Source organism: Lycium ferocissimum, chromosome 8, assembly GCF_029784015.1.
Source record: "Lycium ferocissimum isolate CSIRO_LF1 chromosome 8, AGI_CSIRO_Lferr_CH_V1, whole genome shotgun sequence".
NCBI classification, from domain to species: Eukaryota; Viridiplantae; Streptophyta; class Magnoliopsida; order Solanales; family Solanaceae; genus Lycium; species Lycium ferocissimum.
Genome location: NC_081349.1, coordinates 39743243 through 39757649, shown reverse-complemented (window position 1 = coordinate 39757649; position 14407 = coordinate 39743243). Strand labels below are relative to the sequence as shown.

At 33.3% G+C, this 14407-nt stretch overlaps 1 protein-coding gene across 1 annotated transcript; it reads right to left on the bottom strand.

Moving 5' to 3' along the window:
- Nucleotides 1–358: 358 nt before the first annotated feature.
- On the bottom strand, nucleotides 359–1920 carry LOC132068429 (ethylene-responsive transcription factor 5-like). The gene has a single exon (XM_059462001.1). The coding sequence runs from the start codon at nucleotides 1802–1804 to the stop codon at nucleotides 902–904; it is 903 nt and encodes a 300-aa protein (XP_059317984.1). The 5' UTR covers nucleotides 1805–1920; the 3' UTR covers nucleotides 359–901.
- Nucleotides 1921–14407: the final 12487 nt, after the last annotated feature.

The following is a 14407-nucleotide window of genomic DNA, read 5'->3' as shown; positions in this document are numbered from 1 at the left end:
CTCAGCACTATCTTTCGTTTCAACTATGTCCCTTCACTAGTGGATGTCCAACTTAGCACATTTGTCATAGTGGAACCACGTATACAAACATAAGATAAGTTTTAAACCATCAAAATATACCCTCTGCATAAATTTTAAGCATGCCCTTGAAAATTATAAATGTCTAAGTATACCCTTAAACAATTGAAAGTTATCCAAATATATCCATGCGTGGCTTTACCATATCAGCTAGTAAGACCAATTTTTTCATGACAGAAGACTGTTAGCTGAAAGAACATATTCAAAATGAAAGATGACGGTGGGAGTTTTTATGGATCGATATGTAAACGGAAGACAAATGTAAATTAAAGAACAAACATTAGGAGTATATTTGAACCCTCTTAAATAAACCAATCAAATAAAATTCCTAGGTAGAATTCATATTTACATTAAATAAAGCTTATCAATGAAAAAAAAAAAAAACAATTTATACATGATCCAAAACACTTCCATTCCCATCTCCCCATATTTCTTGATATGTACTTATCATCCTTGTTTAGAAAATATGCTAATCTTCCAATATTTTCATCTAATTTCCCAAAAGGGACCCCATCTCTTCCGCTCCCTTTTTTTCGTTTTACCTTCTTGGACTTGAAAGCATCTCATACCTTTCTCCTTTTTTTTTTTTTTTTTTTTTTTTTTTTTTCCATTTTTCCTTTTAAATTTCTTCTCTTTTCAAATTGGTCCATTTTCTTCTTCATTTTCTAAATACTTGTTCACAATACTTCTTTTTTGTTCACAATCTTTTTTTTTTGTTGAGAAACGAATTGTAAGTACAAAATGTTAAATCTCAGTAGATCGTAACAGTAAGATCACTCCATAATTCACAATACCCAATCAAGTTTACTTTGTATTCATTTCACTATGAAACTAAAAGTTGAGAGTAACCAAAACTTGGATGTGGTGATAATGGGGACAAAGGCGGCACCTCAAAAATACCCTTTCCATTTCCACAATCCCAAATTGAAGACCAACTTGAAGGTGTCAATGGAGTTGCCACCATTTGTTCTTTTTTCACTTCCTTCTTCACCACCACTTCGTCTTCATGATTCTCCACTTCTCTTACCCTTTTCCCACTAGAATTTAAATTCAAATTTACTTTTGTCTCAACCTCACTATTTTCTTGCTTAAAGTTGCTAACTTCAAGAGGGAAATTCAAGATTGCTTTGCTCCCTCTGAGTCTAAAGGCCGCTCTGTCATATGCCATAGCCGCATCCATTGCAGTATTGAATGTTCCTAGCCAAACTCGAGTACCCTTTCGGGTAGGGTCACGAATCTCTGCTGCAAATTTACCCCATGGCCTTTGCCTCACTCCTCTGTATCGCTTTTTCTCCGAGTTTTCCCCTGTTTTAGAAACAGAGTACTCTGTTTTCGGTTCCCCTGTTTTTGATTCCCCAGTTTTTTGCTCTGTTTTCTTGATAGAAGGAATTGAAATGTTCAATGAAGGTTTTCTTTCATTGAAGCTTTTTTTCTTTTGGGGTTTTGCTTGCAATTCAAAGGAATTAAATTCAGTTTTCGAGTTACTGAAGAAGCCGGCGAATTCAAGATTTGAACTTTGTGCTATGTTTGTGTAGATTAAATCAGGACAAAAGGAGAAATTGCTTTCAGTTTTGAGATCAGAGACTAAAGAATCTAAAGATTCAGAAGTAGATGAACTTTGAGAATAAAGGGTACTACTTGTTTCTGATGAAGAACAATAATTTTCAATAAAAGCAACATCATCAAGAAGATGTTGCCTGATCAAATCTAATGAAGAAGAAGCCATTTAAATATTTTAGAGAGAAAATTATTTTTTGGGAAGAAAGAATCTTCTTTTTCTTGTTTCAAAATATGGAAGAATTGAGTGGAAAATGAATTGAATTGAGTGGAAAATGAAGAGTGAAGACGGTGATTATAAAGGGTGGAGAATTTTGAGTCTAGTGAAGGTTTCTTGGAGCCTTCTTGGTTAGAACAAGGAACCATCTTCTGTGGGCTATCCAGTTTACTTTTTTTTTAAGTATGAAAGACTACAAGTTGTAGTTTAGTTTATTATTAACAAAAAATAATGGATGATAAAAAATGAAGAAACAAAAAAGGTGATGTTGGTTTTATGTCTTTGTTTGTCATTGATGATTAATTGGTTATTGTGTGTTCCACCTAGACCCTTGTTTCCAGGTTGTTTCTTCATTTTTTCTATCGAGTGTGTAAATAAAGTTGAAAAACAAATACATATATTTTACTTTTAATTGTGTGAGGCTTTTTAAGCGTTAGGCGTATCTTTCATATAGTTTAGCCCAACAATTTCATATTTTTAGCCCAATAGCTACTATTAAAGTCAACGGTTCAACAAGACGGGTATGAAAATGACAGAGTAATAATTTGAGGACCGACTTAGTGTTTTTTCTTGTCTACGAACCTATCTTTACCCGTAACTTAGAGAGGATATACAATAAGCTTGTCGGCTTGATTTGGTCATAAATACTCGGATGCTGTAGGTATAGCACATAATGAATCTCCAAATTAGCCCATAAATCTTGATGATAATCAGACAGTGCTTTACAGTTTACTCAAAATAGATAATGTCACATCACATTATGGGGACAGGGGTCCCAGTCCCGAATCCGTCAGCTGTGGGTGGACTGCTCAAGCTGTTCCCGCGGCGAGAACAGGTCGCCGCGTGCTAGCCAGGGGACAGACTGGGAACGAACATCGTCCCCATGCCCAAGAGGGATGGACGTGTTCGCATATGCATCTATTTGAAAATCTCAATAAAGCATGTTCCCACATATGATTTCCCGCTGCCGAACATTGATTTGCTTGTGGACAAGACTATTGTGAATGTATGCCTATACTCTTTTCTGACGATTAGAAAGTCTCGAACATCTTTCAACTATTTTAGCTCAAACTCTTTATTCTTCTAGTATCACTTTTCTTCTTTGGTTTTATGTTTAAAGTTCTGCATCAAGAATGAAGATAATTGATGCTGTAGGAAATGTCTTCATAATTTATTTTTCATTTGCGATCTTGATAAATAGATTAAGAAAAAAAAAGTTGAGAGAAGTGAACATTAAGTTTCTTGCTGATCTATAATTTATTTGAGAGTTGCTGGAGTTGGATGAAAGCTTATGACTATTAAAATCAGAATTTATTGAATGTTTTATTTCCTTGAATTTAACTTAGCAGTAAAATTGCTTGGAACTTTCAGGTCATTTAAAAGAAAAATCAGCCTTACATATAATTAAACATAATTAACAAGTGAAATTAGTGACCTAAAATACAAAATATGTAACATTCTAGAGTGGGGGGCAAATCCAAGGAGTGAGGCATGGGTTCACGTGCACCTATGCTCGTTGCACCCATGCCACCTTTCATAGAGAAAAATGTTACCCCTCCTAAATTTGTCCCGGTATACAAAAGTTGTAGGAATAATTACTTGATATAACTTCTTATAAGACCTATTTATTGATAATAACTACCTTTTTAGTTATTTATATTTAGTAATTAATTTACTGTTCTAATTTACCATCCATAACTATATCAGTAACTATACACATACATGGTTAAACAAATCCCTTAATAATAGACATTGACTATTATTAAAATTGGTTCCATAATTTTAGCTTCCATTTCCTTCTTCAACCACGATTCTCCTTCTCTCTTCCCTTTCCTTCTTCAACTAAATCCTAAACCCTAAATTCTTCTCAACAATGGCTATTGTTAACTTCTTCTTTTCCACTAAACCCTTTATTATTTTTGTTTTCATTAATTAATATGAATGTAATTTGTGTATTTGAACCAGTGATGCATATGTTTGCATGTTTTTGTGTATTTGAACCAGTGATTAACTATTTATCGAATACACATACATTCAATTTTGTATATGAATGTTTTATGTACTGGTGTATTTGAAACAGTGACGTATTTTGTTGTATGTATTTATGCATTTGAAATAATGATAAATTGCGAATAAAATATACAGTTATTTAAATTCGTTTATGAATGTTTCTATGTATTTGTGTATTTGAACCAGTAATGCATATGTTTGCATGTTTTTGTGTATTTGAAACAACGAGTGACGTATTTTGTTTGTATGTATTTGTGTATTTGAAATAGTGATGAACTGCGAATCAAATACACAGTCATTCAAATTCGTTTATGAATGTTTGAATGTATTTGTGTATTTGAATTTTTTAATAAAAACTTAAATACAATTGTTTTTTAAGTGTTTTGAAGTTACAAATCATGTATTTTTTGAATTACCAGTTGAATGATCGTAGTCTCGTTTTTGTGTTTCCTTCTATTATTAATGTTTTTGAATTTTGAATTTAGTTACAAAAAGAAGGGAAGAGAGAAGGAAAATCATGGTTGGAGAAAGAAATGGAAGCTAAAATTATGGAACAAAATTTACCTTACCAAAAGAAGGGAAGAGGGAAAGATATTAAAAAAAGATATTATTCTATCTATTAATAAACACCACCGTTAATGCCTAAATTTAAGGGATCTGGTTATTGTTTACAGATTAGTTATGTATTTGAAGACGTTCAAATGCACGCATCCAAATACATAAACTAATGAAATGGTAGCTACATATCGTAATGTTGAAAAGGATAGCTATTAATGGTAAGAACCTATAATAAGATAGTTATTTTACGTAAGTTTACTAAAGTTGTATTGTACTCGGACCATAAAAGTTTTAATATATTGTCATGGAGTATGAGTTAATTTTAATATATTGTCACAGTGATATTAGTTTCCAGCTTTTCTAGATTACGGCTGGTTGTTTTTTTATTACTGTTCCAATAATTAGACGGATATCTTCAAATGAGTATGGTTAATTTGACCACATGCAAAGTATTTAAGAGATCAGTGTGATTACGGTTAAGTTTTCAAGTCAAAAATATAATCTACTAATTAATTACTTGGCAGATGTTGAAAGGAAGACGATGAAGATGATCTTCGAATGAATTTGGTAAACCAGCTGTCATTAGCTAGTAACACAATTAGTTGAATTTTGAGGGGTTATAATATAAAGTAAAGAAAATTTAAATGGACAATAACGCACGTTTTTTACAAAGAATTTTTTACTAGAACTATATTCTCCAAAATGTATACCTTCTTTACCGTGTCGAAACACAACTCTTCTCAACAAATAGTTCCACTTATATTCTAAAGCTTAATTTTCGAAAAACCAAATCAAAGCCAGATTGAACCCCTTATTAGTCTTGTCAAAGACAAAATAAGTATATATGTAACTTGAAGCAGCTAGCAAAATATGTCACGTAAATCAACTAAAATGACTTGGTAGCTTGACTTTATTGTTTCTTTTGAAACATACTTTTCAACGACTTCTTAATATTCTAATCAGATTTTTGCATGATTGTATCTTAATAGAGATTAGAGATATCCATATATAGTAATAGTAACTGCTACACTAATTAGATATACTTGCCTTGCATGCAACATCAACTTTAACAAGGCAAGCAATTTTCCAACAACTAGCAAAGGGTCACTTTCTTTGCTTTGGTGGAATTTTCAATATCAACTTGGTGTTGGCCCAAGGAATTATCCAGGTTGCTACCTCGGTTTTTGTTTTGTTTTTCTTTCTATTTTTTAATTATTTTGCTTTTGCTGATGGCTAAGGGGATGAATCTTGTCACTTTTTTTAGGGCCTGTTTTGTTCATAATTGGGTCAATTGTTATATGTAATCAATATTAATAATATATACTAATGTAGGGATTATTATGTGGAATTTCCTATTCGAAAGACTTCGTTTTTAATCACTTAGTCATATATTTGTGATGTACGTATTTTATTCATAATGTATATGATTAAAACAATCCACATATTCTCGCATAATCTATGCAGCTATTAGAGTTTAATAACGCCAACCAAACAATTTGCAACATTTTTTTTTCTTGTACAAACAACAAAAGATGATGTTAATAATGCAGAATTCTATGCTAATTAAGATTATTTTTTCAACAAGGAGGCCGTTTGTTATAAAAGTAAGTTGTACCGCAGGTATTGTGATTCATGGATTAATAATGCAGAGATTAATGAGTTAGAAATTATTTTTACAGAGCGTTTGATTCATTGTATTAAAAATAGATATACAGTGTGTAATTTTAATCATGTATGGTTTAAATTGGAAAAAATTGTTTTCAATTATAACCTTGGTATTTAAAGAAAGACAATTACCCAAGTGTATCAAGAAAATATTTGGATATAAGGGAAATTTTGTCAATTTATTTATTATTCACTTATTACTAATCCATGCATTACTTATAACACATAGAAAGTTATACAAGGGTCACTTGTACCGGGAAAGAAATTATAGTTTCAAACAAAGAAATAAAAAATGTATAATTTTGTACTATGACTATTTTATCTGATACAGCAAATCAAACGATTAACTGTCTTTAATAGCGGCATTATATTAATATATGGGTTGTATCTTTCAGGTTTCAACTTCTGATTTAATTATCAAAGAAAGCTGCATGTTTTGTAATTTTGTTTATTGGTAATACCTATGTATGACACAATGTTTAGCCGACATGATCAATTATAATCTTCATGACTTGGACCAGTTGCTTATTCTATACTCTAATGGTCCACAATTTATCTTCTTCTTTTTTTCCATTACATTGGACTAAAACTGCTATAAGTGCAATTTAATCTTTGTTACTAGGTTAATTTTCAATTTACCAAGTTGCTAATTAATACATATTATAAAGATTAATTTGCAATTATCTTACAAGTAAATATTTTTTGTGTTGTCAAAGTATTGAATTTAACTATTAAGATATAGAATGGGGAGCTTATACTTTGTGAAAAGAGTATATGCGATATGTTGATTTGTATAACTTCACAAAATAGCATAATATTTTCACTAAAAATGCAAAATATTTGGGGTAAACATCTTATTGGAGATATGGGATCAGGAATTGACTACATCGATAAAATATTCAGGAAAAAGAAGAAGAAGATATTTAGGATGTTAATAGCAGGAATATAATTTCAAAACCAGTCGCAAAGTATTGCTTTCTGTTGAAATATCAACTGCAATGTTCTGCTAATTAGTAGCATTCAACTTGTCAAATTTTTAATCAACATATCAGACTTTTTTCACACACATGCAGATTTCAGAATGAACCTTTACTCATATCCCATCATTCTGGGAAGAAAAAGAGAAGTTAATAATAATAAATTAATTATCTACAAGCAAAGTCTGATTTTGTGATGAAATTGTGCCGACATCTTTTTTCTGTTTCCATTTGATATTTAGTACCTGCACTGGGGCACAGCCCGGATTAATTTAAATTTGCGTGTGCAGATTCATTAAAAGGAAAAACAATTTCTATTATGATATTTTTCATAAATAGCTTCAACCCGAGATATCTAGTTATGAAATTGTGTCAATCAACAGATATCTAATAGAAGCGAATTCGGGATTTGAAGTTTATAAATTTCTATAAAGATCTCAAGTTAATTCTACAATAATAATTGGTTCATAATTAAATATTTATAAATATTTAATAAATTTCTTAATATGTATTTAAAGATTGGGCAAAGCTATTATATTCATGTAAATTCATAACCAAACCTCTAAATTCGCTCCTATCAACCACTGAACTTTTTGTGTAATTTAAAGAATAGTACTTCCCTACGTCCCATTTTATACGAGGATGTTTGACCGGAAATAAAGTTTAAGAAATAAAGGAAATTTTTTTAAACTTCTGATCTAAAATGAATTATAGAAATTTGTGTGGCTAAAAATCATTTCATTAAACAAACTGTTATTAAATATAAAAAAAATATTATTTTTTTAAATGGATTAAAAAGGAAAGAATATCATATAAATTAGAAGAGAAATACTTTGGATATATATCACAGCACAATCACACTGATGGGATGGAAAAAGTTTCGCAGACCTACGTTTTTCTTGTAATGCTTTAATGGAGTTGATCTTACTACTTCAAGGAAGGAAAAATAAATCTTCCTACTTTAAAAAAAAAAAAAAAAAATTAACCAAAAAACATACTTCATCTTTTCAATTTATGTAAAGGAGTTGAAAATACGGTGAGCTAAAACATCAAAAATTTCGATTCAAATATGAATAATTAATTTTGAAGCATGTACTGAACATCGACTAGTAAAAAGAAGCTAAATGTGCACGACGGGACAGTTCAAAGAAGGTAAGCAAATGTCAAACTCAAGACATTTAGTCAAAAAGTCAATAAGTAAGACTCATAATAATTTATACTATAAAGATGGATCAACGTGAATCTTCAAACGTTGAATGTTGAAAATGTTGCTGCACTGTCTGATGCAATGACTTTTCTTCCTCTCTGTGTTATTTTTTTATTTTTGTTATTTTACTTGCTTTGTCAAAAATTGTCTATATTAAAATTAGTTTTAAAAGAACCGTACGTGCGTGTGTTTATTACATCTGACTTGAATATACATGTCCTGAATAAAATTATTGAAGATTTTTTTGTTTGTTTGTAATTTTATATTTTTCCCCAAATCATTATTTTGGAATAAGATGGCGGTAACAAGACGAATATTATTGGGTCCACTCATTGTGCATGCATCTGTACATATCCGATTGTCTCATAGTTGCACGTACAGCTGCTCCTACCTTATTATAATAATAATAATAATAGTAATAATAATAATATAGTATTATTATTTGGGAATTAAATAATATTTGTAGTATGTTCTTTCGGTTAAAATATTTTATTAGGAGGTATTATCTAAATGTAATCTAAAACAAATTAAAACATTAAAATCCGGAGTGATAAAGAAAATTGATTGATTTGACCAATGTACGTCAAGCCCCTTCATTACTTTATAAAGGGACGAAGAAGTAACAACAAAATAACGACGATAATAATATGTTCATGTCCGTTGTTGACTTTTCGTGAATTCCAATATGTGATGGATTTGAGCCTCGTTTGCTTTTAAAAACATTAAGATGTCTAAAACTTAATATTTATTTAATTATTAAGATATTATTACTAAATCTATCTTGATTTCTATCAAATTGCGTAGCAAGGGACCGCTCCAAGCATAGCGAGATGAGTTCTATTTCACTACCAGAATCACCATTTGGCAGGGCTACAACATTAAATAATTAAGATTATTTGTGTTCTAAGTATTTAAATCTTCACGATTTATCTTTATTTAAATATATAAAGGTAAATTTTTAAATAAATCAATAATTTAATATTACAAGTAAAAACTAATTAGAGAAAATATTAACTTACATGAAATTGTAAAAACTATTTGTTTAATATTCCAAACTTTAAATGTTAGCGATGGCGGTTATGATGATGATGGTGAGTTGATGGCCAGTAGTAGTTGTGGTTGGTGGAGGTGACTGGTGGTGATTATTAATCGTGGAGGTAGTTAGCAGTATTAGGGATTCTTATGCGACATGAGTTTCGCCTTCTAATAAATTAAAAGCTTGACCAAATTAACAGACCTTATAATGTTGTTTTCTAAATTTGTGGAATTCCAAAGAGAGACGATGTCATTATCATATGATTCAATTAGATTCGCTGAAATTACCGAGGAATATTTGTAGGACCCCTGTCCTTCACACTAACTCCTTTGCGAAGTGACAAAAATACATTTTAATAGGGACTGAGCTACAATTTTACTTGTGATTTCGGCAGAACTCAGTAGAATTTGCACAAATTTTGTATTCACATTTAAAAAATTACTTAATGTGTATAAATAATGTATTAAAAACCCAATAACTAAGTTGCGCTTTTAACATTCGGAATTCATAAATTCAAAATTCTAGCTCCGCCTCTGCTTTTAATAATTAGTAATTAAGTGGTATCTATTTTTGGGTTAAAGGATAATTCTAGCGTATCAAAGTCGCAAAAGTTACAGATTAGTGAGCGGTATTATTCTAACGCTTCATTGAAAATTTCTTGGTTTATATCTAAAGAAGAAGAAATAGTTCTGTAAGAGAATAATATTGTTGTAAATATATTAAATTGTAGAGGTCCATTCGATACTCCTATAGCTTCCTGAAGAAGCTTGCAATCAAATAAATAGTTCATGCAGATAGCTTGTAAGCAGCTCCTAGAAAGTCTTTGATAAGCCATACTACCTTGTGTTTTGATGTTTTGATAGTTTGATATACCTACTTGAGGAACCAGTTACGATGATAGAAAGACCAGGTCTCCTGAAGTGTCATACAGTCAACTCTACGAATTTGTAAAAACACTATCACTATAGCTTGATGCAACGAGGTAAGCATACGACGAGTTGCTTTATGTCATCGTCATGCGCTCTTCCTACATATTTAAACATCATGCTAAAGTGAAGATTTGATTCTTGCAAAATCGAGAAATTGTTCGGATCTAAAAGTGCAAGTCTCCACCCCGTCAAGGTGTGTTCGGGAACAAAGCTTGACAAATTCAGGACACATGTTCTTGACAATGAAGGCATGTTAAGTCCTAGGAGTGTTAAGTTTCTGTTCTTTAGTTCTTAAACATGTAAACCTACTCTTCTCAAAAGGAAGTTGTTGTAGGTACTCTGAATTTTCAGTAGTTATGCATTGGTAGTTTACCTTCATTCTATTGAGTGGTACCCTTAGCTTGAGGTAATCAAACAGTATTGAACTCTTAAAGGCTGCTTGTAGGAAGTGCATCTTCACAAGCGTTTAAGTTGTACACTAGGCTAGAGTTAGTCTAGGTGTATTAGTTAGCTTGGCTAGAGGTAGTCAAGAGTTCCTTGCAGTAGGAGTACTGTAAGAGTGAAGGGATTATGTGAGTTAATTCCTAAATTGCAAGGGTTGTAATCTGAAGTTGCTCAGTGTAGTGGAGTTGAAATCCTACGTGGTAGGTCGTGATTTTTGATCCTTTGAGCAAGGATTTTTTCACAATAATATCCTGTGTTATTTACTACTGCACTGCATTAGGGATTTGGTAAACAATCAGGTCCCTCATATATTGTATGGTGGACGCACAACTTTTATCAATTGGTATCAGAGTAGGTTCTTCCTAAAAGGTTAACACCTAGAAAGGATCGTTTACATGGCTGCTCTACCAAACAAAGAAAAGAAGAGAAAGAATCTGAATGCTGAGGGAAGAAGTGAGTCAAGTGATGATGACGAATTAGAAATCACATATTTCACTCCTATATTTCAGAAAATCGTTCAGAAAAGTGCTGAATCCCAGAAGAAAAGGAGTCATAATGAAAACATCGAGGACAACTTCAACAGAACAATTACAAAAAATATGGAGCTCGACAAAAGGCTCAAAAAAAAGGAGGCAGCTGAAGGCTTAATGAGGTAGGCCTTGAATGCATGGAAGGACTCTATGAGTGAATTTGAAGTGGAAACCGACTCAAGTGATACATTCAAGTCTGGAGTTAACAATGACTCCTCAACGAGTGTCTCGGATCTCAGTGTTGCAAAAAATTATGGTGCTAATGATGAAACCAAAGAAAAGGAGGTAGATCCTCTTGACGATCAATCAAGACTCGAAGATCACTCTCACAAAAGATTAATCTCCCTGATAAAAAAAATTGATAAATGAGCTTCTTGGACTCATTAAAGAGAAGAAGGAGATGGCTGAGAAACTTGACAATACAAAACAAGAGAGGGATGACATGATCGTATGCGTCGTAGATCTACAAGAACAAGTTGAGGAAGCTATTAGAGAAAACCTTTTTCTAAGCAACAACATCAAAGAACTGATGAATACACCCTCAGGAGAGAAGGAGGTATCAGACAAAGTTCAGGGTGAGCAGGACAGAAAACTTGAGAAAATCAAAATAAGCGCTAAAGTTGAGAAGCATAAGCATAAGGAGCCTCAGGAGAACCTGTGCGAAGTGAACATCAAGCTGGAAAAATCCCCATAGAAGACCTGGTCCTCAACCCCTTCCATTGATATGACTAATATAAAGGACAGACAGGAATGTGGATCTCAAAAGACCACTGCCTCCTATCATTCCCTTGGAAAAAGCAATCTTAAAGTAGAAGGATCAGGGTGCTCTCATTGCAAACAAGCCAATTCCCTGGAAGAGAATCATCCTATCAACACAAATACACCAAGGAGAAATGAAGACATTGCTAAACAGAAGACAAAAAGGGAGGAACTTAATCACCACCAGAAAGAAAAGATCTGCCTAAATGGAGAAAAGGAAAGTGTGTGCTTTTGGAAGGATACCTTCCTACGACTTTGTAAATAGCTACATCTGAAGGAGATGCAGCAAAGATACAGAAGGCTTAGAGTAAATATGTGGAATCAAAGATGTCGTGTCAGAGCAAACATGAAGAGACTTGATCCTTCCTATTTCTCAAAGAGAGTGTGATGTTTCTGATTCTGGTTGAAAAGTGTTCCTCAGCTACATCTAACTTGCACATGTATTGTTACAAGTCTACACGTATGGATGTCTCAGAACAACGCAAGCTTAAAGAGACATGGCATAAGCCAGAATGATTACCTAAATTTTCTTTTAAAAAAATGACATCAACAAAAGGAGTCAAGAAACCTGGTCTCTGCAACTCAAGTTAGTAGTCTCTTCAGCACCTGCATAAAATTGAAACTGTCGTTTAAGTGCCATGTCATCAAAACTGGTTCGCTGAAATGCTTAAAATATTCCTCTGAACATTACACCTTTTCCTAACAAGACCCAATCGTCACTTTACCCTCTTCAAGTACCCATAATCGCTTCTCTATTTCCCCACTTGAAATCAAAAATTCAAATCACTCTCTCACTTCTCCTCGTTGTCACACAAACCTGCTCTATCTCTCTCTCTCATAACCTTCTTCATCCTTCTTTGAGTTAAAATCTCATAATGTCTAACAAAGAATTGACCTCTCAAGCCCCTTCTGAGGCAAACCCCACATCTTCTCCATCCAAATCCAAAAATTCACCCAAATTAAATCAACCTTTGTCTTCCCCAAAACCCTAAACTTGCTCATATCAGAATCCTTTTGTCACTTCACCAGAATCTCCTGTCACTTGTCACTCCCCTAAAGAGTCAGCACTTTCTCCAAAAGCGTCAGACCAAGTTGAGAAACCTGACTTCGTCTGTAGCGAACACATCGCGTCTGTCTCAAAATATTTTCGAGATACTGATGAGATGGAGGGAGAAGAAATGAAGTAGAAGTTACTAGTCAATCCATCGAGAGAACCAGGGAAATATAGTCAAGAGAACGAAAACCTGGTCTCTCAAGACATGCATAAAGAAGAAATTATGCATAAGGAGGAGCAAACAGGACAAATTAACAAGGGAATTAAGGAAGATAGTAATGTGAGAAAGGGTAACTCTCTTACTTACGGTGTCATACAGAAGGAGATGATTTAGTAGAAGAGTCAGTTGAGGATTCTCCTATAAAGGTAGACGGGACCATCTCTGGGATTGGTCAAAATTGATCCAGTAAGATGGATAATGGTGCCGTTCTTATGGCAGGTTTTGCAAAAACCTTAAGTGAAATGGGGAATGTTAGACTTTCAGAAGAAGAAAAGGAGAGACCCGTTCCTTCAATACAAGAAATGTCTGAATTTGAGAACAAGACAATTCCTGTGCGGGATGAGACACCAGGTTCTCCCAATATGAATCGAGACTTGATGTTAAATTTTGAACCTGTATCCCACAATGTTATACCCTTGGCTGAGATTGCACCTGAGAAAGATCATGGTCAAAATGATCATGCAAATGAATCTGATGAAGAGGACATACCACTTGTCTTCAAGTTAAGAAAAGGATCTCGGAGTAAACCTACATCCAGAGTGAGAACTACTTTTGCTCGAACAACACACTTAACTCCTAAGGAAAACAAAGAAAAAGGTACTAAGAAGATCAGAAGCACTCCGGTGAAGAATTGTAACGACCCATTTAGTCGTTATAGTGTTTTGACCCATTTAACCTTGTTGACCCTTTCCCCAAGTCTCGTTAGTAAGATCTATGACTTAATGAAGTCATTGGGTTGGTTTCCGCAAGGTTCGAGTGTAATTGAGTCATTGATGGAAAAACTAGTTAAGTTGACGAGTTAGAGTTGACCGCGGTTAATGCTGGGTTAGGATGACCCCGTGTCAATGATTTGGAAGTTCCAACATGTTATTATGATGATTTTGAACTTGTCCACAAGTTTTGGTGAGGTTCCGAAGGGTTTCGGATGGGTTTGGATTTTGTCGCGCTCGTATTTGATGTTTTCGCCGGAGGTTTGTGGATAGAAATGGCTCCAGACTGAGCACCCGACCTTTTTTTTGAATGAGGTCTAAACCATTAGATCCGTATCGAAATTAAAAAGCTATAGGAAAAATAATTAATGGGTTTGGCCTCCGGATGAGGGAGTTGTGACCATTTTAGTGCGGACCTATCCAACAGAACTGTTATAGCGACCAAGAGGCCGCTAA

Bases quoted from the DNA above. Each gene is read 5' to 3' on its own strand.
- LOC132068429 (XM_059462001.1), bottom strand. From the start codon at position 1,804: ATGGCTTCTTCTTCATTAGATTTGATCAGGCAACATCTTCTTGATGAT.